Source organism: Vigna radiata, chromosome 8 (genome assembly GCF_000741045.1).
Source record: "Vigna radiata var. radiata cultivar VC1973A chromosome 8, Vradiata_ver6, whole genome shotgun sequence".
Lineage (NCBI taxonomy): Eukaryota > Viridiplantae > Streptophyta > Magnoliopsida > Fabales > Fabaceae > Vigna > Vigna radiata.
The window spans coordinates 38,025,832-38,047,907 of record NC_028358.1 but is presented as its reverse complement, the minus strand read 5'-3'; the positions used below and the strand labels follow the sequence as shown (position 1 = coordinate 38,047,907).

General features: G+C 31.7%; 3 protein-coding genes and 1 pseudogene across 5 annotated transcripts; all 4 read left to right on the top strand.

Annotated features, from left to right (window-relative positions):
• Positions 1-1,008: 1,008 nt before the first annotated feature.
• On the top strand, positions 1,009-4,079 carry LOC106771174. Its single transcript, XM_014657098.2, has 4 exons — positions 1,009-1,345; positions 1,483-1,621; positions 3,410-3,495; positions 3,621-4,079. Exons 1-4 carry the CDS (start codon positions 1,082-1,084, stop codon positions 3,780-3,782), a joined length of 651 nt encoding a protein of 216 aa, XP_014512584.1. The 5' UTR covers positions 1,009-1,081; the 3' UTR covers positions 3,783-4,079.
• A 4,284-nt stretch (positions 4,080-8,363) lies between these two features.
• On the top strand, positions 8,364-11,221 carry LOC106772820. Of its 2 annotated transcripts, XM_022785466.1 has the most exons (5): positions 8,364-8,522; positions 8,633-8,678; positions 9,352-9,487; positions 9,877-10,173; positions 10,392-11,221. In XM_022785466.1, exons 3-5 carry the CDS (start codon positions 9,371-9,373, stop codon positions 11,007-11,009), a joined length of 1,032 nt encoding a protein of 343 aa, XP_022641187.1. In that variant the 5' UTR covers positions 8,364-8,522; positions 8,633-8,678; positions 9,352-9,370; the 3' UTR covers positions 11,010-11,221. The 2 variants fall into 2 exon arrangements, with proteins under 2 accessions (XP_022641187.1, XP_014514905.1); XM_014659419.2 differs by lacking the exon at positions 8,633-8,678.
• Positions 11,222-12,413: 1,192 nt separating this feature from the next.
• On the top strand, positions 12,414-21,738 carry LOC106770619 (RNA pseudouridine synthase 5). 2 transcript variants are annotated; one of them, XM_022785464.1, is made up of 8 exons: positions 12,414-12,582; positions 12,685-12,742; positions 13,339-13,366; positions 13,455-13,501; positions 13,578-13,668; positions 14,089-14,236; positions 14,584-14,671; positions 14,861-15,116. In XM_022785464.1, the coding sequence occupies exons 1-8, from the start codon at positions 12,495-12,497 to the stop codon at positions 15,087-15,089; spliced, it is 777 nt and encodes a 258-aa protein (XP_022641185.1). In that variant the 5' UTR covers positions 12,414-12,494; the 3' UTR covers positions 15,090-15,116. The 2 variants fall into 2 exon arrangements, with proteins under 2 accessions (XP_022641185.1, XP_022641186.1); XM_022785465.1 differs by lacking the exon at positions 14,861-15,116 and adding an exon at positions 20,477-21,738 and having other exon boundaries at positions 12,418-12,582.
• On the top strand, positions 17,110-18,049 carry LOC106769998 (annotated as a pseudogene).
• Positions 21,739-22,076: the final 338 nt, after the last annotated feature.

Below are 22,076 nucleotides of genomic sequence, written 5' to 3'. Positions count from 1 at the left end.
GATATTCTTTGGCTAATATTGATACAAGTTCATTCAAATGTTTCTTTTATATAGGTTTGGGATTGATCTGTGAATGCTGATCTGGTAGATTATAATATTTAAAATTTATATTTAGTTTTAGTTTTTTGTTTGTGAAATTTTATACAATCATAGTATGAATCAATTCAGGATTTAATGTTTTTTTAATATATGGAGTTATTTTTAAAGTATTCATCTTATTTGATTGTCGAATCAATGAAATTTACTTTCTAAATATGACATTTTATTTGTCAACTACTAATTATGAATGTTTTATAATGTTTATTAGTGTTTTTAATTAATTTAACGTCCATTTATGAAACTAACCTTAATTTTGAAGAGAAAGATTTACCCAAACTTTCTTTTATGAGATAGGACTTTATAATACGAACATTTCTAAACGTAAATAGACTTCAAGGTTTTAACGAAAGCTATACTATATGAAAATTTGTACATAAATAAATAAAAAGTTATCAATTAATATTATTTGTAGTTGTCAAAGTCATAAAAGACAAAAATATCCTTAAATTTTATCATCTCCATAAGTTGTCGTTGGATTTTTCTCGTTTCTTTCTCACGCTGTCTATTTTGGTTTTAAACTTTCTATCTTTGAAGCTTTCTTTCTCTATTTAGGAAAGGTACCATATGACCCCTTCTTATGATATCAATAATAACTTTTTAAATTATGCAATCTAAATTTTTTTAATGCGAGAAAGAAATTATTTTTGAATTATTTAATCTAGAAAATATTATCAAATTACACACAACTTTTTTTATGAGGAATTAACTTTCAAATTGTGAAATTTATAAGTTTTTTTAAAACAAAAAAAATATTTCTAAATTGCACGATCTATAAATGATGAAGATTATTTTTAGTCTCAATAAATTTTAAATTTGACTAAGGTATGGATGTAACTTGTATTATTAAAAAAATTAAATAAACAAATATTAAATTTAGATGATTTTATTATCAGCGAGAGATCATAAAACTTGCATCTGCGTCTGCAGTGAAGACAGTATTTACCTGGTGAATGGAGTGCTGGGAACAGTAGAGAATCCAGCAATGGCTACCGACAAGCCAAACCGGGTCGGGTTGGTTATATCCACCACACCCTTGATTCGGGTTTTCCTCTCCGCTGCGTCAAAAGACTCGAGTCTTTCCGATGAACTTCAACAAGCATCCTCCGACCTGCTCCTCCAATCGGAGGTGCCATACGCCCCACTTCGTGCTGTGTGGATGGCCTCTGATCCATCCACCAGACCCGACTTGACCCGACTCTTTTCGGGCACCCGTTTCATCTTCTCCAGCCCTAAGCCCAGGGAGAAGGTTAGTTTTCTATTCCTACTCTCTGTTTCAATTTCCCAATTTCTAATTCCCTTCAATTATGATTACCTCTTGTTTCGGTGGCTCCAAAATTTGTTGGTCGATTCAATTTTATGTTTATCATTGTTATTGGTGTGAAGAGTGAAGAATTGAAAGCGAGACTGAGAAAGCTGGAAGATTTAGCGGAGCGGAAAGCGTATCAAGAACTCGTGAAGGATATTGCACCGCCTAAGGATGTTCCGGAACCATTTTCTTCTTACAAGGATCAATTAGGGTTTGGTAAATTCTTCTTCACTTTAGTTTACCATGTCGATACATGTATGAAATGAATTTTGATTACAATGCACTAATCACTGTGGATGTTAAGATATTGACTTTTATCATAATTTCAATGCACTAATCACTGTTGACGTTAACATATTGACTTTCATCGTAATTATAGTGCACTAATCACTCTTGATGTTAAGCTGTTGACTTTTGTCCTAACAAATTTACAAGCCATATCTGGAGCAGTTTCTAATTTGTTGACAACGTAAAATCTTTGCTATGTATCGAATCAAAATTAAACTAATGGCCGTTACTTGTTGAAACTTTGATGCTTAATTTGCTCATTTAGTTTGAACACCCTTTGCTAGATTGGGTAGGTTATTTTGCTTTACAATCTCATTTCACAGTACCAGGTTTTGTTGCTGAACCAAGTTATCTTAAACATTGTAATTCAGATTGGCTTCGGAAGTTCTTATAATTTTTACCAGTAATTAGTTTTTTTTCCCCATTAAGGATTAAAAAATTATTTGTATTGCTACAAAAATGTGACTGGAATGCAGTCTAATATTGTGTTTAATTGCTTGTTTTATGTACATCCATGGTAACATGTTTATTTTTTTACGTTTCCCAATTGAACTGGACAGTGGAAAAAATAATGTTTGTATGGAAGTAGTAAAGAGAAACGCATAGGGAAGTGAAAAGGAGATATTACATTTTATTGACATTCATCGTTTGTTATGCATTGAATATATGACACTCCATGCATAGATGTTGCCTCCAGCCTTTCTTTTCCAATGCTTGTTAATGTTAACTACATGTGAAGAAATATTCTTCTGGCATTGATACTGAGATCTTCTCTGCCTCTTTTCCTGTCTTCAGTGGAATTGATTTCTGTTTGGATAGGCTATTGATGGTACTGATGGATTAATGATTACGTTACTTATATGTACATATTACAGTCTGCGGCACTTATTGTATACATAGTCACATGGTATTCATACTTGAGTTTGTTAAAGAGAGAGACATTAAGTTGAAACAGTGTGTTTTTTAGACAAGGATGCTTTATTTATATAGCGAAAAAGAATAAATAAAATTAATATAGGAGATTTAATATCCTGTATTAAAAAATGATATGAGTATAAATATAAACATTCCTAATTGTACATATATAATCTAGATTTTCTTGATTATGTTGGATCTGCTCTTTATTTGTATAATAGAAACCGAATTTGATTTCAATCTTTTCGTTAGTATAAAGGGATTTATATTGTCATCCAATTAGAAATTACTATGGATATGATTTATTTTTTTTTGTTATTACAAAAGCGGAAATCTTTTATCCTAGACAGGATAGTTTTTATGAATCTATAGTTTTGATGGTTGAAAATAAAACTGAAAAGCTGTGTACATATGCTTCAGTTGTGCTTTAGGTAGTTCATTTTTTATATTTACCTTTCCCTAGGTAACCTGTAATCCTTATGATAACATATACTGATTTTGCTACTGGTGGCTTTCAGTAAGTAATGTAATACCTTCAATTTCCTTATGCAGTCAGTAAGTAATGTAATACCTTCAATTTCCTTATGCTGGAAGAGAGTGGTGTTAATTGAAAGTTATCCTCTTGTACTCTCACAAAGATATAGAGAAATTAAAATTAGATGACAGAAATCTTTAGTCTTTTTTCCTCCTGTATTTTCTAGGATGTGATTTGACACATTTAGTATCTCTTTTGTCACATTTATATAATGTTTGTGTTCTGAAGTACGCACTATTTGATATTCTTTTCTTTTACTTTTCCAGGTGTACATGTTGTGGTTACCATGTTTACTGGCTATCTTCTTGGATATGCTGCATTTAGAGCCTTGTTTAATCACAGTCCTGCCATGGTACTGTCTAAAATATGCTTTTCATTGTCATTATTGTCGATTAGTGTTTTAGTTTTGAGCTCTCATCATCTCTTAATTCCTTTCTTTCCTTCCTTCCTTTCTTCCTGTGTTGTCTCTATTTCCAGAATGCTGCTGGAGGAATTCTGGGGTTGGTTGGTGCCATGTTTGTTGAAACTTTCCTTTTCATTATTAGAAGTTCAAATGCAGAAACCAACAGAACAAAAAAATTCAGTCAAAAATCAAGATCGTCCTTTTCAACACCCAGTTCTACTAAGAAAAATCAGTAGGAGTATCAGGTTGGTTATTTTACAGTTCTAAGAAATATCATTGTTCTGAGATCATAATTTAGAAGTGTGATAATTCATGGCAAGCCCTTTTGTCTTCTATGCAAAATCGTGAGTATTGTTGCCTCTGAAGATCTTAAGTACAAACACTTGTAAAAAGTAGCCAAATAGTATGAGAACTATGTTAGATATTGTATTCTTTCCTCGTCTACTTTTATTGGATTTTTGTATATCTCATAACAAATATTGTTATGTATTATTATTTACCTTTTTTATTGTGGGAACCCTTACTTTCTGAAATTAGTATTTAACCATGTCAATAATTTAAATTAATTATAAATACTTACATGTGACATTCCCAATACAATTAAGAATATAAATTAAATATTGAGTATAGTAAATGTAAGTTTAAATATTGAAAACAATTTACGATTTTTACTGACTTTCTTATTACAATTATCAAGTGTTAAAATGGTTAAATATATCATATTTAATATTACACTATGATTGTTATTTTGAGATAAAGAATAGATAAAATAAAGTTATTTTGCAAATATGTCTAAAAAATTTTAAAAAATGTTTTTCTTTGATAAATAAGTTAAATTATAAAATGATTAATTTAAAAAAACTATTTAAATAAGATAGTGATTGTAAATATTGTTTAAACAATTTATTGCTCGTATTGTTTCTAAATAAATAACTGAGCTAAACAATGCATAGAACTTAAGAAAACTCATAATTATGCAATAAACTAGCTTATTGTATATAGATACTATATGTTAAGATAATTGAACTAATAAGATTATAGTAACTAAGATACTAATGATAATAATGGTTATAAAATTGAATTCCAAAATTAAGTTGTCACTTAAAAAATGAGTCCTACTGTTTTATATAATTTTATAGGTCTTAATGGCTTCTCTTTGAGTAGTTGGATACAGCTGTTAGTTTGTTTATTTATACAAATTGTCATTAGTCACTTCTATGATTTTATATTACATGTGTTGCACGGTTAACAAAAAAATAAACCAATGTTCTTATCTTTTTTGAAATAAAAAGTATTTTAAAACTGATGGCTTTTGAAGTTGAAAAAAAAAGTATACATTCTACAATCCATGAACAAGTCATTTTATTATTTTATTAACAATAGTAATAGATCCTATTCTTTTAACAATCTTTTATGTAATTTAATTATACTATTTTATCTAATTAAATAAAATTATTATTTAATAAAATATATAGCACATAATCTCTCGATCTAGAAATATTTTTCTAATTTCTTAATCAAAGAATAACTCAAACTTTGGTAGTGACCGTGTTTTTACAACATTTTTTATTTTTTGTATTTTTAAAAAATATTAATAAAAATATGGAGAAACAAAAACACTATAAAAAGTGTATTAATAAACCCACGATTCTATATTCAAATGATAATTGTGTCCATTGAGAAAGAAAAAAAAGAAAATCACAATGATTCTAAAATATGTAGACAGCTAAAATGCTTTTCGTGTGACTCATGTGTCCAACCAAACAAATAAATTAAAATAATATAAATAATGTAAAGTGAAGAGGTGTGGAGAGAATAGATAATTAAATATTATTTTGGATGAAATCAGATAAGTGTGTCTACCAAAAGCACACTACCTAGTCCAACCATCATCATGCTTTCACCAAACCAAAACAACAATTAATAACACTTAAATTATTCAATTTTATATATATTTGTATTTTTTTCTAAATAGAATTTCTATTAATGATGTTTTTTTTTAAATGTAAGATGGAATATTATATAATGTGTCCATACATATTCATATGACTCAATGCAAATTTACTATAAAGTCATATAAGATAATAATAATAATAATATAAATTCTTTATTTCAAACAAGAAAACTTTTAAAACTTTTCATCAAATACAATGTAAAAGTATACACTGTAGAAATTTGCATTAGATGAAAACTAAATTAAACAAAGGCTTCAGCTTATTTTACTTTACGAACAATTATAATTTAATGGTAATATTGTTAATTTCTTATGCTATAAAAATCTATTTAATTATATAAATGTAAAAACATAGGTGTTATTTTTACACCATATAAAAACATCAATTGTGTCCACATGAATGACAATAATGAACAATTCCATTTTTAGAAAATGTTATTTAATCAAATGCATTCCATGTATTGTTTTGATGACAGAAATCTGTTTTAGGATCATTGTCATCTTAAGTTTACACCATGAATGTTCTATTTTTGTGTTTATTCACTAAAAAATGTGGCTTTTGATAAGTATAATTTCAAGTCTACATCCTACACATGTGTTATATATTAGGCTTGTAGTTAAAAGTATGTTTGGAAAAATAAGCTTCTAAATTTTTATTTAATTTAAAAATCTCAAAAGATTAGATAAGTAAGATTTCATTTTTAAACTCTTTAAAGTTAAATTATTTTATTGATATAATGTGGTTTATATTATTTTTTTAATTCTAAAATATAATTAAGAGCAAAATAAAATTATAAGATTTATTCATTATACAATTATAAATTTTAAAACACGATAAAAAATAAAACGAAACTGTAAAATACTTACATAAAATTTAAAAAATCTTATTATACACGATTATGAAGTTTAGTGAATATAATTATTATTATTTTTTTTTTTGCAATTAACCGAGTTATTTCACAGTACCTCGACAATAAAAAAAGTGTAAAAAATTTTTGCTATCCTAGATGTGGTGAAAAATAATTGCTTCCAAAACAAAATCTAATATTGGTAGAACATGATGTAAACTAAAAGAGATTATTTAACAAGAAAAATCAGTGATTTTATCCTTTTTGAAATAACAAATTAATTAAGACAGTATTTTTAAACTGGTCCATTTTAAAATTGAAAAAAAAAAAAAAGAGTATACTTTCTGTATAAAAGATAACCTAAATGATATAGTCAAAATGAAACAGCACTCATATGCCCAGATATATTAACTTAGCGGAAAAGAAATATTAAAAGCTAATAAAGGATTAAAATATTCTAATATTGTCTAGATTAAATCAAAACTAAAAGATCTCAATCATCTAGATAAAAACTTATAAAAATAATATAAAATAACATTGCCTTTTTAAAAAGATAATTTATTATTCATTAACTAATGCATTAATTACTTTTACTAATAATATCTTTGTAGGTAACCTAACCCTTCTTACCCAATATAATAAATACAATTTCAATATTATTATAAGATCTCACGAGTCCCTCTACACAAAAAACTTATTCTAAAACAGATTAAGAAGTCATTTTATTGACAATAGTGAGATCCTGTTTTTTAAACTATATTTTGTAATTTTTAAATATATTATTTTATCTATATAAAATAATGTTATTATTTAATATATAACATACAATCTCTCTGTCTAAAAACTAATTCTAATTCGTTAATCCAAGAATAACTATATAAAACTTTCATTTCCATATCTGCAAAATTATTTATTTTTTTATAATTTTTAAAATATTAAAATAACTTATAAAATAAGAAAGAAATCACAATAAAAATCTATTAGTAAATCCACAATTCCCTATTTAAATAATAAACGTGTGAATGGTAAGGACTAAAAAATCTATTTGAAAAATAAATAAATAAAACACAATATTCCAAAATATTGACACAGTTAAACTATTTTTTAATAAATCAAAATGATAATTAAATATTAATTTTGAGAAGTGTGCCTACCAAAAGCACAATACCAAGTCCAATCTTCAGAATTCCCAAACCAAACCAAAACAACAATTAATAATATCTAAATTATTCAATTTTATTACCCAGTCAATGCATTGAATTATAGGTTCAACTTTCTATACAATAAATATTTTCTCAAACCTATAAATGGATAATAAATCTATAAACTGAGATATAGAGTTAATTTTAATTTATTGATATATTTTTTATAAATATTAAAGTTTAATTTAGGGATAGAAATAAGATAAGGAATAGGTTTTTAAAGAAAATATCAGTAATAAAGATTGCTTCAAATAGTTAAAAGATTTTTTTTTTAATTAGTTGCATGAGTAATGTACACAACACAAATTATGAAAAATATTTAAAAATACCAGAAAAAGGTTAAAATCCCACTATTTATTTTATAATACAATGTTATAGTTTAAATCTGTATCAAATTTTATTTTGGAAGATATTCCCTCGGTTTTGTTTTATTTTTCACTTTTTGAAATATTTTTCTTGTTGAAATAATTTGTCTCTTTTAAATATGAAAAAAAAATTGATCTAATGATTAATAATCTGGTATACAAAATTATTTTGGATACGAACATTACGAATGATCAGATTCTCAATAATAAAAATTGTTGAATAAATAAATAAAATAATATCTGAAAAGATTAATCTATATTTTCCACCTAATTTATATGACAGAAAAAGGAAACGTTATATGCATGCATAAAATTCAACTTTGGTAGTTTCTATTCTGATGGCGTGTGGACACCACAGCCATAATTGACTCTATTTATTTAATTAATAATGCATGCTTCCTTCTTTTGATAATATTTTTATTATTATTCTGCAAAATAAAATTGCAATAATAATCTTGGAGGAGGAGAAGAGAGAGAAATAAAACAAGTTCTCTTTGGCCTTCAGCACTATTGCCATTTACATTTTCAATCTCTTTCACCTAACACCTTCTTTGCATTCTTTTGCTTCATTCTTGAATTGGCGTGTGTCTCTTGCAATCCCCCAAAGGTATTATTCCCATAATAGATGCTTTAGGTTTTTCGTTTTTTTTTTTTATCTTTAATTTCTTGCTTTTAATTTATTTTGTGTTGCTGTTGCTGCTGCTCATTCTTTCCCAGTTTCTGCGGTGAGGATATTTGGATAAACATTTCATCTTTAATTTGGGTGATGCAACCCTACTCTTTTCCCTCTTTCTATTGTGTTTTTTTGTTGTTGTGAGTTACGATTGTCGGAAAGTTTTGATTTTGTTTTCATCCATTTCCGAATAATCCGGCGACTTTTTGGATGGGTTTGAGTTATCATGCTCAGCTTTTCGTTTGGTTGAAATTTTTTTGATATGGGTTCTGATGTGGAGGTGGAATCGTAAAACTTCATTGGATTTGTCTTGAGTTGACTTTTGGGTATCAATTAAATCTGATGCACTGGGGTTGTGAATCGTTGCAAGCTGGGTAGTGGGAATGCTCAACTTGCTTAAATACGTCGTAATTGATATTTAATGTAGATTTTCTCTTTACCTGGACTGCAAAATTCATGAAAAGAAGAAGATTGGAATCGTTTGTTGTTGCTCCATGGTATCATAAGGATTTAGTGTCGTGTTAGGTTTTCGGTTTTGGTGTTAACTTTGCGGGTGTGTGGACATGTCATTAGTTTCTTTTGGTACATAAATTTCAGAAGTTTAGTTTGATTTTAAAGGTTTTAACCTTTTATGTACTTTCCAGGATTCATTTAATTTTGTTTATCAGAATTCTTAGAATCGAACTCATTGAGTCCTCCCAATTTGTGCCATTTAGTCTAAATACACGAATTATGCTTATGTATGTCTGCCTTCATTTTGCAGTTTGATTTGAAGCAGGAGAATGGACTTCTTTACTAGAGACATAAATGAGGACTCTATGCTTAGATGTCCATTCTTGAGGAACATCAATGAGCCTACTAACTTTTCATTCTTTTCACCTTTGGCTTTACCGATGCCTGTAAGTTTTCCTCCGTAGTTGACATAATTCTCATATGGTCTTTTACTTTATCCTGCATGTATGGGTTTTGCTGTCCTATAGCTTGTTTTGTTGTGAATGATGCCTATTACTTATTGGATCCTTTGAGCAGGTCTGACTTTGTTTACTGGGAATGCTTAAGATTCCCGTCAGAGTCAGATCTTTCTCTTCTTAGATCTATCTACCGAATCGGGCCAAGAGATATAGCTTTGAACAAAAGTTTATGTCTCATGGAACAAATTATGTGTTTTTCTAAGTTTGATTTCTGTTCCTTTTAAATTTAAATATTACATGCAATATTGAATGCTAGGACTTAATCTCTCAAGCACACCATTTACCGTCACACTTACAAATTTCCACCTCTTACTCAGGTTCGTGGAGCTAAAGGTCCAATTTTCGAAGATGGACCCAATTTTGATTTGGCATTTAGGCTTTTCCATGGGAGTGATGGTGTAGTACCTTTATCGGACAGATCTTTCCGTCATTCAGAGAAGAAAGTACAGCCAGATCCTCCCAAATCCCAATTCAATCCTTTAGCTGCAAAGGCAGCAACTATTAGTTTGTCATCATTTGGATTTGGTGGGCCTTTTGGTTTTGATTCATTTTCTGAGAAGTGGAACAACCAGAAAAAAAAATCAAAATCATCAAAGAACGAACCATCTTCACAGGTATACAATACATTCAATCAACTGTCTATTTACTAGAAAGATTTCCTTAACAACCTTTTTTAGCCAGGCTTTTTGCAATCATGAATCACAAATTTTGGCCTCCTAACTTGATATTTTCATTTTCCATTTCCTGGATCGGGATGGGGAGGGTTACAAAATCCTATAGTTGAAGAGAATAACTGATATTTGTTTCTGACGTGCATTTTAACTGATTTCAGGATGGTTCAAAGCATGAGGCAGGCAATGATTGGTTGCAAAATGGGAACTGCCCAATAGCAAAGTCATACCGTGCAGTTAGTAATGTCCTTCCACTTGTTGCAAAGGTTATTCAGCCTCCTCCAGGCATGAAGTACAAGTGCCCACCAGCTGTAGTTGCAGCGCGGGCAGCCATAGCACGCACTGCATTTGCTAAGAACCTCCGCCCTCAGTCCCTGCCTACAAAGGTTCTTGTGATTGGAATGCTGGGCATGGCGGCTAATGTTCCCTTAGGTATATGGAGAGAACATACTAAGAAATTTTCACCAGCATGGTTTGCTGCAGTCCATGCGGCTGTTCCATTCATAGCAATGCTGAGGAAGTCTGTCTTGATGCCTAAATCAGCAATGGCATTTACTATTGCAGCATCAGTGCTAGGTCAAGTAATTGGTTCAAGGGCTGAGAGATACAGGCTGAAGGCAGTTGCTGCTGGAAAGGTGTCTATAGCAGAAACTTCTGGTGTTGGTCCTCGCCATCCACCAATGCCCAAAACAGTAGACAAGCACTGCGGTGATGCTGCGGATTGGAATGCTGTTTCTCTGCAGCTGGCAGCAACTTCGTCAACTGATGTATTCTGCTGATGATTTACTTGTTATGTGTGTAATTTGTTACTACTTATTCAGTCCTCCCATATCACTCTGAATGCCTCAGTTGGCAATAATAAAAGTATTGATGTTTTCACATATGGATTTTCCTCAAGTATGCTCAAACATAGAGACAATAAAATCTGTTATAATTATTTATGTTCTGTGTATGAACGAGTTTGCTGTAACAAAGTCCAACACAGTTCTTCTGCCTTGTCTCCTACATGATATTTAGTGAAGTCATATCTCGCTTGAGGTTAACACACGGCCAGAATTATTTAAGTAATATGTATTTATTTACATGTGGCAGGAAATTGAGTGATTAATAGATTAATATATGTAATATTAAACCAGCTTAACGATTGGTAACTGTTCCATCTCACTAAAAATTCCAAATTAAGAAAGGATAAAGATACTTTGACATCCAAATTCTAACAAATATTTGACACCGGACATGTGTTATAAGCCAATTGGTCCGTGTGTTTCAATTTTTTTAAACATTAAACACACGGGCCAATTGACTTATGACACGTGTCCGGTGTCAAAAATTTGTTAGAATTTGGGTGTCAAAATATTATTATCCAGAAAGAAATCAAACTAATCTAAACTCCTACATATAAGCATTTATGTGACCAAGTTGCTGTAGTAGAATTAGTTGGACTCGTTTTTCATGAGACAAATTTTCAGAATTATGAAATGAATTTTCAAAATCAATTTCATGTTTTTTTTTTTTTTTTTTTTTTTTTTTTTATCGTTGCACCAAATTTTATTTTTATGCTCTCAGAATGAGTATCTCATTTTCTAGAGATTTTAGCTTGTGTTAAATGATATTTTTACTCTATAGAATATTTACCGACTTATGCATTTTCAATATCTCTTGTACATCGTTGGCATCAAACTTTCATACAAACCCACAACAATTCAGGTTAACAGTAAATTTGGATAGGGTATTATTCTAATTTCGACTCAACACCTTCATCGTAAGAGTTACCTTTACATGACATGGACTGAATAATTTTTTCTCTACACGAGTTTTTTTGTTACGGTTAAGAGACAAGAATAAGATTAAACATCAGACAAAAAAAAATTAATATTAATATTGATTAATTTAAAATAAAATATAATTATTACTAATTAAATTATAATTAGATTGTGATTAATTAAAAATTTATTTTAAAATCTATAAATATAAGTATAAGTAAGAAATAAAGAGGTAAATAATTATATTAAATACAACACAATCTTTACTTACTTAAAGATTCGAGTATCATGCAGGTAACTTTCCAATTTATGGAGTGAATTTACCAAATTGTTGACCTCTGTCCCATATTCCAAACACATTATTATTGAAAAATTATTTTTAATTATGAGGGGGGAAAACAATTTAATTAAGCATACCTCAAATTAATCTCTCAATCAAACAGATAACTAACGTCGTTTTGGTTTTCAAATTCAAGCCTTTCAGTTTTGTTTTTTTTTTTCATGGCGTGCCGTAGGAAATTTGGAATTCCTTGGCCTGAATGCAACGACGGTCTCTCCTACGACGACGTCGTTCGAACCTCTGATTCTGGTTCAGTGCTCCTTCTCAATGCTTCTACATCTTTCCCCTTTCACTTTTCTTTATCTAATCATATTGCAACTCAGTTCTATTTTACGCCCTATCAATTTTCAGGGTTGACTCTGATAGAGTTTTACTCTACCAAGTACAAAAGTTCTGCTCCCTTACAAGGGTAAGTTAACCCCTCAACTGCCAACTTACGTTTTAGTCATAAATTTTGAAAATTTTCTCCGCTTACATGTTAACAACGGGAGAAAAATGAAGCTATGCTACTGGGATTATTATTTTTTAATTATTTTCGTTTTTTGCTGGAATTTGAGATTCTGTTTTGAGAATTTAATAAAGGGTTGGTATTGATGAGAAACAAACATGACCTAGCCAAATGTTAACTGAAATTTTGAATTGTTCCTAAGAGCTGAGGGGGAATGAAATACATTAAGCTGATAGTTAATACGATACGAATACCAATTTGGCGTTGCCAACTATGAAACAATTGAACCGGGGTTATGAGTTCTTAGTCAGCAGTATCTTCCGCTGCATTTGTGGGGGGATGGAAATTTGAATGGTCTTTTTGCTTCTATTAGCTTTGGTAATGGGGTTGATTTTTGTCAGATTTGCTGAGGTATTAGATAGCTATTTTCGTGCATTTCTCTTTCCCAAAGCGAGTTTTGGTTTTGGCAAAATTGTTGATCCTCTTGTGTTTTTTTTTTTTTTCGATTTGGTAACATTATTACTCTTGGGAATCGCACGTACTGATTTTTTTAACAGTTGGTTGCAGCGTATAAAAAGTGGGCAGGTTTGATCATCAACGAATCTGAAATAGTTGACTACAAGGAATGTTCCATCTCGGCTGTTTGTCATATTAATTAGTGTGTCATCTGCAGATAACATTTGATGGAAGAGTTGTTACTGATTCCAACGCAGTCCTCAGGTTCTTTGATAGAAATTTGTTATCCTTTCTAATGCGTGGTTTGTTCTGTTTATGATGTTTCCTATCTTCATATTAGAGTTGGCTCAAAGCTAGTCTATCATAGACTTCCATTGAAGGAACCTGATGCCCCACATATGATTGAAGTATTGTATGAAGATGATGACATGGTTAGTGTTACTTTATATGCACAATTTTTTATATCTCTATTTGTTCAATATGATTGTTTTTCTGATTAATTATATTAAATATGTAAATCAAATGTATGAAATTATTTTCTTTGCTAGTGGTGCTTTAGAATGCAAATTACAATGTCCAATTAAGATTATACTTATATTTTAATGTAATAAAATTCAAATATGTTTGGTTCATAGAAGGATGGAAACATAAGATGGAAAACTGTCTCCTAAATAAATTAACGATGTTTTTCTGGCTGATTGCTTCCCATGAGTGTTTGAAATGAGTTGTGAGGATCTTTAGAGGAAGTTATTAGACTACTGAGTTTTCTGTTATTCCTACTTAAAACATATTATTCTAGTAAGAATGTCTTAAATATAAATCTTTTGATTGGGGTGTTGGTGCAAATTCAGATTGCTCTAAATAAACCTTCCGGCTTGCAAGTTCTGCCAGGAGGGCTCTTCCAGCAAAGGACAGTTTTGACACAGCTTCAATGGGAAGCCAATTTGCACAAAATGTCTCATCCTGTCCCAGTACATCGTCTAGGGAGGGGAACTTCAGGTTATACGGAATATTTTGGTTGAAAAGTGAAATTGGTAGATTCTGTCTGTAATATGTTACATAGTTTAAAATTTAATTATCACAAAACTTGTTTAGAACTCTGACAAGAAACTAGTTTTATCTTAGTATTATATAAAACATATTTGTCTGTTGTCAAAAGTTTACTTAATTACCGTTTGGTCAGTTGATTGTTTAACTACAAGTGGTAGTGGTATTTTTATATTTATTACTTACCAGAAATGTTATACAAGTATGACTAGATCCTTTGCTTAATACCCTTCTAATGTTATGAATAATTAGTGCATGATACTTTCAATTGTTTTGGATTTTGATTGATTGCATCATAGGAATTTTGTTATGTGCAAAGACAAAAGTAGCCAGAGCTCGTCTTGCATCTTATTTTGCTGATGGAACTTCTCACATTGGAGGAAAAAGGTTAGGAAAGGACTACCTTTTTGGTTTTTTTGCATTTTATAATTCACTTGTGAAAAGCTTTACCTTCTAGCCTGTTCAGAGCACGGAAAAAAAATGGTTCAAAATTTTAGGTTGAAATTGTGCACTTCATACTCAGTTACCTTGTTTGCTCATTGTTTACTATTGTGTATACTGCTGTTATGGAAGCAGAGATACAAACCAGGAAATTGGCTCAAACACAGAGACAATAAAATCTGTTATAATTATTCATGTTCTGTGTATGAACGAGTTTGCTGTAACAAAGGCCAACACAATTCTTCTCCCTTGTCATATCTCATTTAGTGAAGTCTATATCTTATTTAGTGAAGTCATATCTCACTTGCACGGCCAGAATTATTTAAGTAATATGTATTTATTTACATGTGGCAGGAAATTTTGAGTGATTAATAGATTAATATATGTAATATTAAACTAGCTTAACGATTGGTAACTGTTCCATCTCACTAAAAATTCCAAATTAAGAAATCAAACTAATCTAATTCAATATATTTCACTAAATATATATATATATATATATATATATATATATATATATAAGAATGAAATTGCCAATTGAATGATTTGATTTCTTAGCATGGTTTATTTCTATGCATGCATAAACGTATCCATCTCAAATTTATACTGAAAGACAAAAGCATTTCAAAATGTGATATTTAAAATAAAACTTGATTAAAGAAAAATTCAAGATTTATTTTACACTTCTTTAGAGTGTGTGAGAAAAATAAGAATCAGTAAGAAATGTTGAGAATTTATTTTGGAACGTTTTAAATGGATAAAAAAATTTGAACGTGAGATATTTATATAGAAAAAAAAGGAAAGAATTTGGTACGGCTATATACAGTAATGGGTAACCGTTAGGACTTAGGATATGCAACAAGTTAGCGTATGAACTACATGTACGTACTCTCTGTTATCATAGCTAGCTTGGGCCGCATTGACAGGAACCATAAAAAGAGTAATAATAACAAGGACAAGGACAAATATTGAAGACGGACAAAAACACAAGCTTAAGTATTGACCACATTAAAAAATAATATTCTCTTTTCTTCTCATAATTTTAATTTAATATTTTTCTCTTTCCTTTATATACATTTCACATAACATTTTGATAAACTAAAGTAAATATATAAATCAATGTACCAAAAAAAAAGTTATAAATCTCATGTGTAATGAGAAAAACATTTCATTAACAATTACTTTAATAATAAATAAATAAAAGTGTCCATGTGTGATGTTGATGTTTATGCCGTTGTATATTATGAAAGTAGGAATATGTATGGCTATTCTTGATCCATACATGTCTTCGTTTTAATAGTGAGCAGTACTTTATACACAAAGAATACTTGTTTTTATGGAAAAAATTTGGTGAACACCTTTTGAGTTTCCATGTCCTATTTGAGACCTATCCTATGTCAAACGTCAAAATGCCCTTCTAGCTGGCTTTTTGTGCAGTATTAAACCTATACAGAAGTTATAAATTGCCTCCTATATGTTGTATGTTGGGAAGAAATTCTTCTGTAGGGATCACCATCGGTCACCAAAGATATTTATTCAAGAAAACCTTTTTCTTGGATTAAATCAAAAGGCTAAAGTGAAGATAGATATTCGTTGAATGCATAAATGCCAAGGATGTTCTTGGAGGAGCAATGGATTGGATGACCTCGATTAGAGATCTTTTCTTTTCACTGGTATTAAAGGTTCCCAGAGTAAAGTTTAATATCGCAGAAAAAACATTTTTAAATAATAACGAGAAAATTTGCACAAGAGGAACTGAACATTACTAAAGGCAAGGTGAAATACCTCTTTTGCAGAAGCCAACATCTCAGAAGTAATATCAGCACAATTTGCACAACCCAACTTTGATCCTTCATCTGATATAAGATTAGCGTAAAAGCAAAACCCATGCTCAGCAACCGTGGACATCATTTGTTCACAATAATCATGTGATGCAGCTTCGTTAGAAAGGAACATTGAAGGTTCCATTCTATCCTGCATATGCATATATTATCATAGTTTAGAGGCCTAGCCAGAAGGGAATAGGGAAGTATACACCAAATAGTATCCAGAAGGGAGGAGAGAAGTAGAGGCCCAATGGTAATAAACTAATACCGAACGTAGATTGAAGGGAGGAAGGGATCAAAGGCCGAACAGTATACACACTTGTACCGAACGGTATTTAGTAGAGGCAAATTGGGCTGGCAGAAAGGATAGGGCATGATGAACAGTGATTGCCGTTTTTATGACATAGTCACAGAACAAAGAGTTCCTGTAAACATGGATGAAGCACTTGAAACTGATTATAATACCACTATAGATGACATGGTATTGGGTGTTGCTCAGACAGGTGAACAAGCAATGAAAATGCCTCTTGAAGACGGTTTAGAATATGGCCTCAAGATTCGGCGTACTGCACGCACCGAAAGCAGTGAAGAAACGAAACAAAATAGGTGTTCATAAATGGTGGATGCCATGAAGAAGGTGTCGAAGCTGGACGTTGAGCGGAGTGTGGAAGAGAGGAACTTGTTCTCTATTGGATACAAAAATGTGGTGGGGTCACGGAGAGTTTCATGGAGGATCTTGTTATCGATAGAGCAAAAAAAGGAGTCAAAAGGGAATGAGTTGAATGTGAAGCGCATAAGGGATTATAGGAAGAAGGTCGAATTGGAGCTGTCGAATACTTGCAGTGCTATTAGGATAATTTTAGATGAGCATCTTATCCCATCCACTAATATTGCGGAGTCCATGATGTTTTATTATAAGATGAAATGAGACTATTACCGGTACTTGGCAGAATTCAAAGCTAGTAATAAAAAAATGGAGGTAGCATATCAGTCACTTAAAGCATGTCAGACAGTTACTACCACTGTTAAGAGTGAATTACAACCTACACATTCTATTCGTCTGAGTCTGGCTCTAAATTTCTCTGTGTTTTATTATGATAGAATGCATTCACCTGAAAGGGTCTGCCATCTTGCTAAGCAACTGTTTGGTGTTGCGTATGTTGTGACTGATTGGAGTAGGAATCCTTTTAGTTATGGTGATTATTCTTATGTTGCGGTTGGAAACTCAAGAGATGACTATGATATAGTAAGGAGATCAATTGACAACTGTTTATTTTTCGCTGATGAAGTAACCTGCCAAGAGCACCCAGATACTATAGGGGGTGCGATGATGAATGGACTACGAAAGTCTGTTCGCATAATTGACACATTGAGCACCGAAAATGATTATATTGCTAAGGTGGAGGGATTAGGAATCAGAGATAAACTTTATCTCTTTAAGTTGGGAGGTGTGGATGTGATATTAGGAGTTACCTATTTGGCATCCCGGGAAAAATGAAAGTAGATTGGTGGCAACTGAGAATAAAGATCGAGGAGGAAGAATGGAAGACATTGGTGGAGGATTTGAGGTGCAGAAAGTTGGAAGTTAATAAAATCCAGGAAGAATGAAAGAAATTAGAGGAGGATTTGTCACCACCCAAGCCTCCAGAGCTAAATTAGAGGGCGCCACCTGAGAAAAAGAGCATTATATCAAATAACAATTCCCTGACTTCAACCTTGAGGACAAGGTTGATTTTGAGGGGTGGAGTAATCTTAGGAAGTTAAAAATATTTGGAAGGAGGCAGGGAAGTACTGAACGGTAGCTGTAAGAAGGAGGGAAGTAGAGGCCGAGCGGTAGCCAAAAGGCGGTAGGAAAGTATAGATTGAACGGTAACTGGAAGGAAGGGTGGAAGTAGAGGCCGAGCGATAGCCAGAAGGGAGGAGGGAAGTACCTAATGATAGATGGAAGGAGGGGGGAAGTAGAGGTCGAGCGGTAGCCAGAAGGGAGTAGGAAAGTATAGACCGAATGGTATCCAGAAGGGAAGAGAGAAGTAGAGGCCAAGTGGTATAAATAACTAATACCGAATGGTAGATTGAAGGAAGGAGGGGATCAAAGGCCCAACGGTACACCCCTACGCACGTATTACACTCACAAACCTCCCCTTAAGATAGATGGAGAAAAGTTAAAGGATAAAAACCTCCCTTAAGAGTCTTAGGACCGTTGGAGGAGGTGGTGCTTGCTCTTTTCCTAGTTCTTGTTCTTTTCTTTTATTTTGTTTCTGTTTTATTTGCTCTTCTTTCCTTCTTCTCTTTTCTTCTCTTCTCTCTCTTTCTTTTCTCTTTTCTGTTATTCTTTTGTCTCTTCCTCTTTTCTCTCCTGATCTCTTTTCTCCTCTTCTTTTCCTTTCTTTCTTCCTTTTCTCTCTTTTCTTGTTCTCTTGTCTCTTGCTCTTTTCTCTCTTGGTCTCTTTCCTCTTCTTCTTCTTTTCTTTCCTCTTGCTCTTTTCTTTCTCGTTTTCTTTTCTCTTTCCTCTTCTTCTTCTTCTCTTCTTTCCTCTTGCTCTTTTCTTTCTCGTTTTCTTTTCTCTTCTTCTCTTATTCTTCCCTTTCTTCCTCTTGCTCTTTTCTTTCTTGTTTTTAGTTGAAAGATGATTGTTATTCTACCTTTATACACATTTTAACAAGGTCATTCAAATCTTTATAAGGTAGTAATTCAACCCTATGCCTTATGTTAGAATTTAGCCCATTCAAAAATCTGGCTAAGGTAATCTATTCCCTCTCAATAATTCCTACCCTCATTTTGTATAGCTTTATCTTCTGCCTATATTATTCCACATTCATAAATTTATGTTGCAACCTTCAGAGCGTATCTATGAGTTCTCTTTTATAATAGGAAGGCATGTGTCTTCTCCTAAGAAGAGTTTTAAGATCATTCCAATATTCTATTGGAGGATCTTGATGTCTTAGTCTATCTTGAATTAAAGCAGCCCACCAATTCATTGCATACCCTTAAAAGCTTAGGGTGGCAAGAGAGACCTTTCTTTCTTCTCCTACTTGGTGGCAAGCAAAGATGTGGATCTCCTACTTGGTGGCAAGCAAAGATGTGTTCCACCTTCATCTCCCAATTTAGGTAAGCCCCAACATTATCAATTCCATGGAAATGAGGTAAAACTAGATTAACTTCCTTAGGGGTGGAGGATGTTGAAATTCCCTCCTATGTCTTCTAGAAGAAGAAGGTCGTTGGAAATACTCTCCTTTCCTTAAGGAATCTCTTCCATATGGGGAGTCTGTAGTATAACTTCCCCTGGACCTCCCCCTACTCTGGGCTTGTTCCCTTCTTAGCATTTTCAACTCATTTTGTACTAGTTCACATTCATTGTTATTAGCAGAGAAAAGTAGGAATTTGAAGTATTAATTCGTTATTACTTATTATTAAGACACATGGTATGAAATAAGGGTTTTTACTTCAAATTTACCCCTAATAAGTAGATCTTAACTTACATAAAGTAACCTTCAAAGTGAAAAGAAATGGGAAGAGAAAAGTAGTATATTTTTAGGTTTCTATAACTCAACAGTGTGTATGAAATCAAGTACATGACATGAGTATGGAGAAACAAAACTTAAACTGAAAAGTTTAAAATTCTTAGCACTTGGACCAATGAAATTTTAGAGCTCAAGAAAAAAAAAATCATGAGATAAAAATATGAAACCTTAGGTTGCTTGCATAAAGTGAGTAAACACGAGTACAAAATTAACATTTTATGATGTATGATGAGTCGATATTTTATACCATTAACTTAGTTTTTCGCGCCGAATTGTGTTGATGATTTGCGCTTAATTCTTAGTTATTGTGTCATTTTCACCATTTGGGCTTAATTAGACCAATAATTCATATTTTAATTAATTTGAATTATTTGAGCTTAATTATTCCTATTTCTATTTTCAGGGCAATTTTGGAACTATTCTTTGGGACTTTTGGAAGGACACCTAGCAAATTGAAGATTCTCCACAAAGGCACTTTAGGATTAGTCAATTTTGAATTTAGTAGATTAGACTTTTTAATTTAAGTTTTGTATTATTTGGGCCAATTTTGTAGAGGAGACTTAAGCCCAAGTTGTAAAAAAAAACTTGTCATAGCTTTAGGGTTTGGGTGGACCCCACCCTAGTTTTTTGACACAATTCTCGGACCATTTGGGGGAGCACTGCCGTCACTTAATGTTTTCTCTCGGCAATTTTATTTTGGGAAGGCAATGACTTCATTTGAGAGCTCTNTTTGTAGTCACACTGCTGCCAATTGTTGAAAGACACCGTCACACGTTGCTGTTTTGTTTTGAGTTTTGCTNGAACATTTTCTTGGCTAATGGAGTAGACTTTTGTACGTTGGTTTTCGTGGTGAATGAAAGAAAACTTTGCCATTTTTATTTTATGCAAGGGCTGGAATTTTTCCTTTGAGTTTATTATTGAATATTCAACACGCTGCAGCCACTNGAGAGGCTTGAATGAAGCATCTTTCCTTTAATATAATTTCGTTAAATGGAAGGGAAAGCAACCGCTGTTTGCTTTTGGTGAGAGGAATCCTTGATGATGGCCTTGGCTTTTGGAACCTTGAAGTCAGCGGGTGCATTGATTGATGGAAGAAAGAGTTTCATTTCATTGCAAAGGTGTCACGGTTTCATCACATTTCCACTTGAAAGGGTATTTAATTTAGTTGGCTTCTAAGGGAATTGTTGGAAGTATATTTGAGTCTTCGTTTTTCTGATTGCGTAAAGGACTGATTCCGTTTGGGTGCTGCTGCTGTTACGAGGTTTCACAAATTGAATCACATTTTCTTTGAACCATGGTCACATCAAGAGACATTTATTTCAACTTTTTCTTACTATGCTGAATCAATATGCCATGGGTCCATTATCTTTGCCTCGGGAAGCACAGTTTTCCTTGAAGAAATTNACGTGATAAGCATTTGATGTTGCAACCAATTTTAATTAAACAAAAGCAAGTAATGTCACGTGNTGTATGGAGGAGCAAGCATGATCAACCACATTGAAGTTTGTCACGGCATAGGGTGATACATTTAATTCATTTTCAATTTGGATAAAGGCTTTTAGTCACGTCCTGCAATGGTTTTAATTGAATAACTTGTTTTTTTTTTTTATTTTATTCTTTTTCTTTTATTTTAAAGTAGTTTAGGATTTAGATAAACTTTAATTTTTATTTAATTTTCTTTTATTTTAAATTAATTTAGGATTTAGATAAACTTTAATTTTTATTTTAATTTCTTTTATTTTAAATTAATTTGAATTGTAGGTTGAGTTTTTATTTTTATTTCATTNTATTTTTTTTAAAATGCTTTCTATCCTATTTGAGTTGTGTTTAATTTCTATGCATTTTACTTTAGTGTAATTCTCATTTGCAAAACTTTCAACCCCCACTGTGTGTTTGACTTGATGCTGAATCGTAAAATTGGTCTTTGGGAGACGACCTAGGGGTCATTCCTTAGCTATACTGCATTTAATTGCACATCAAATTTGATTGGGCGGCGACACCCA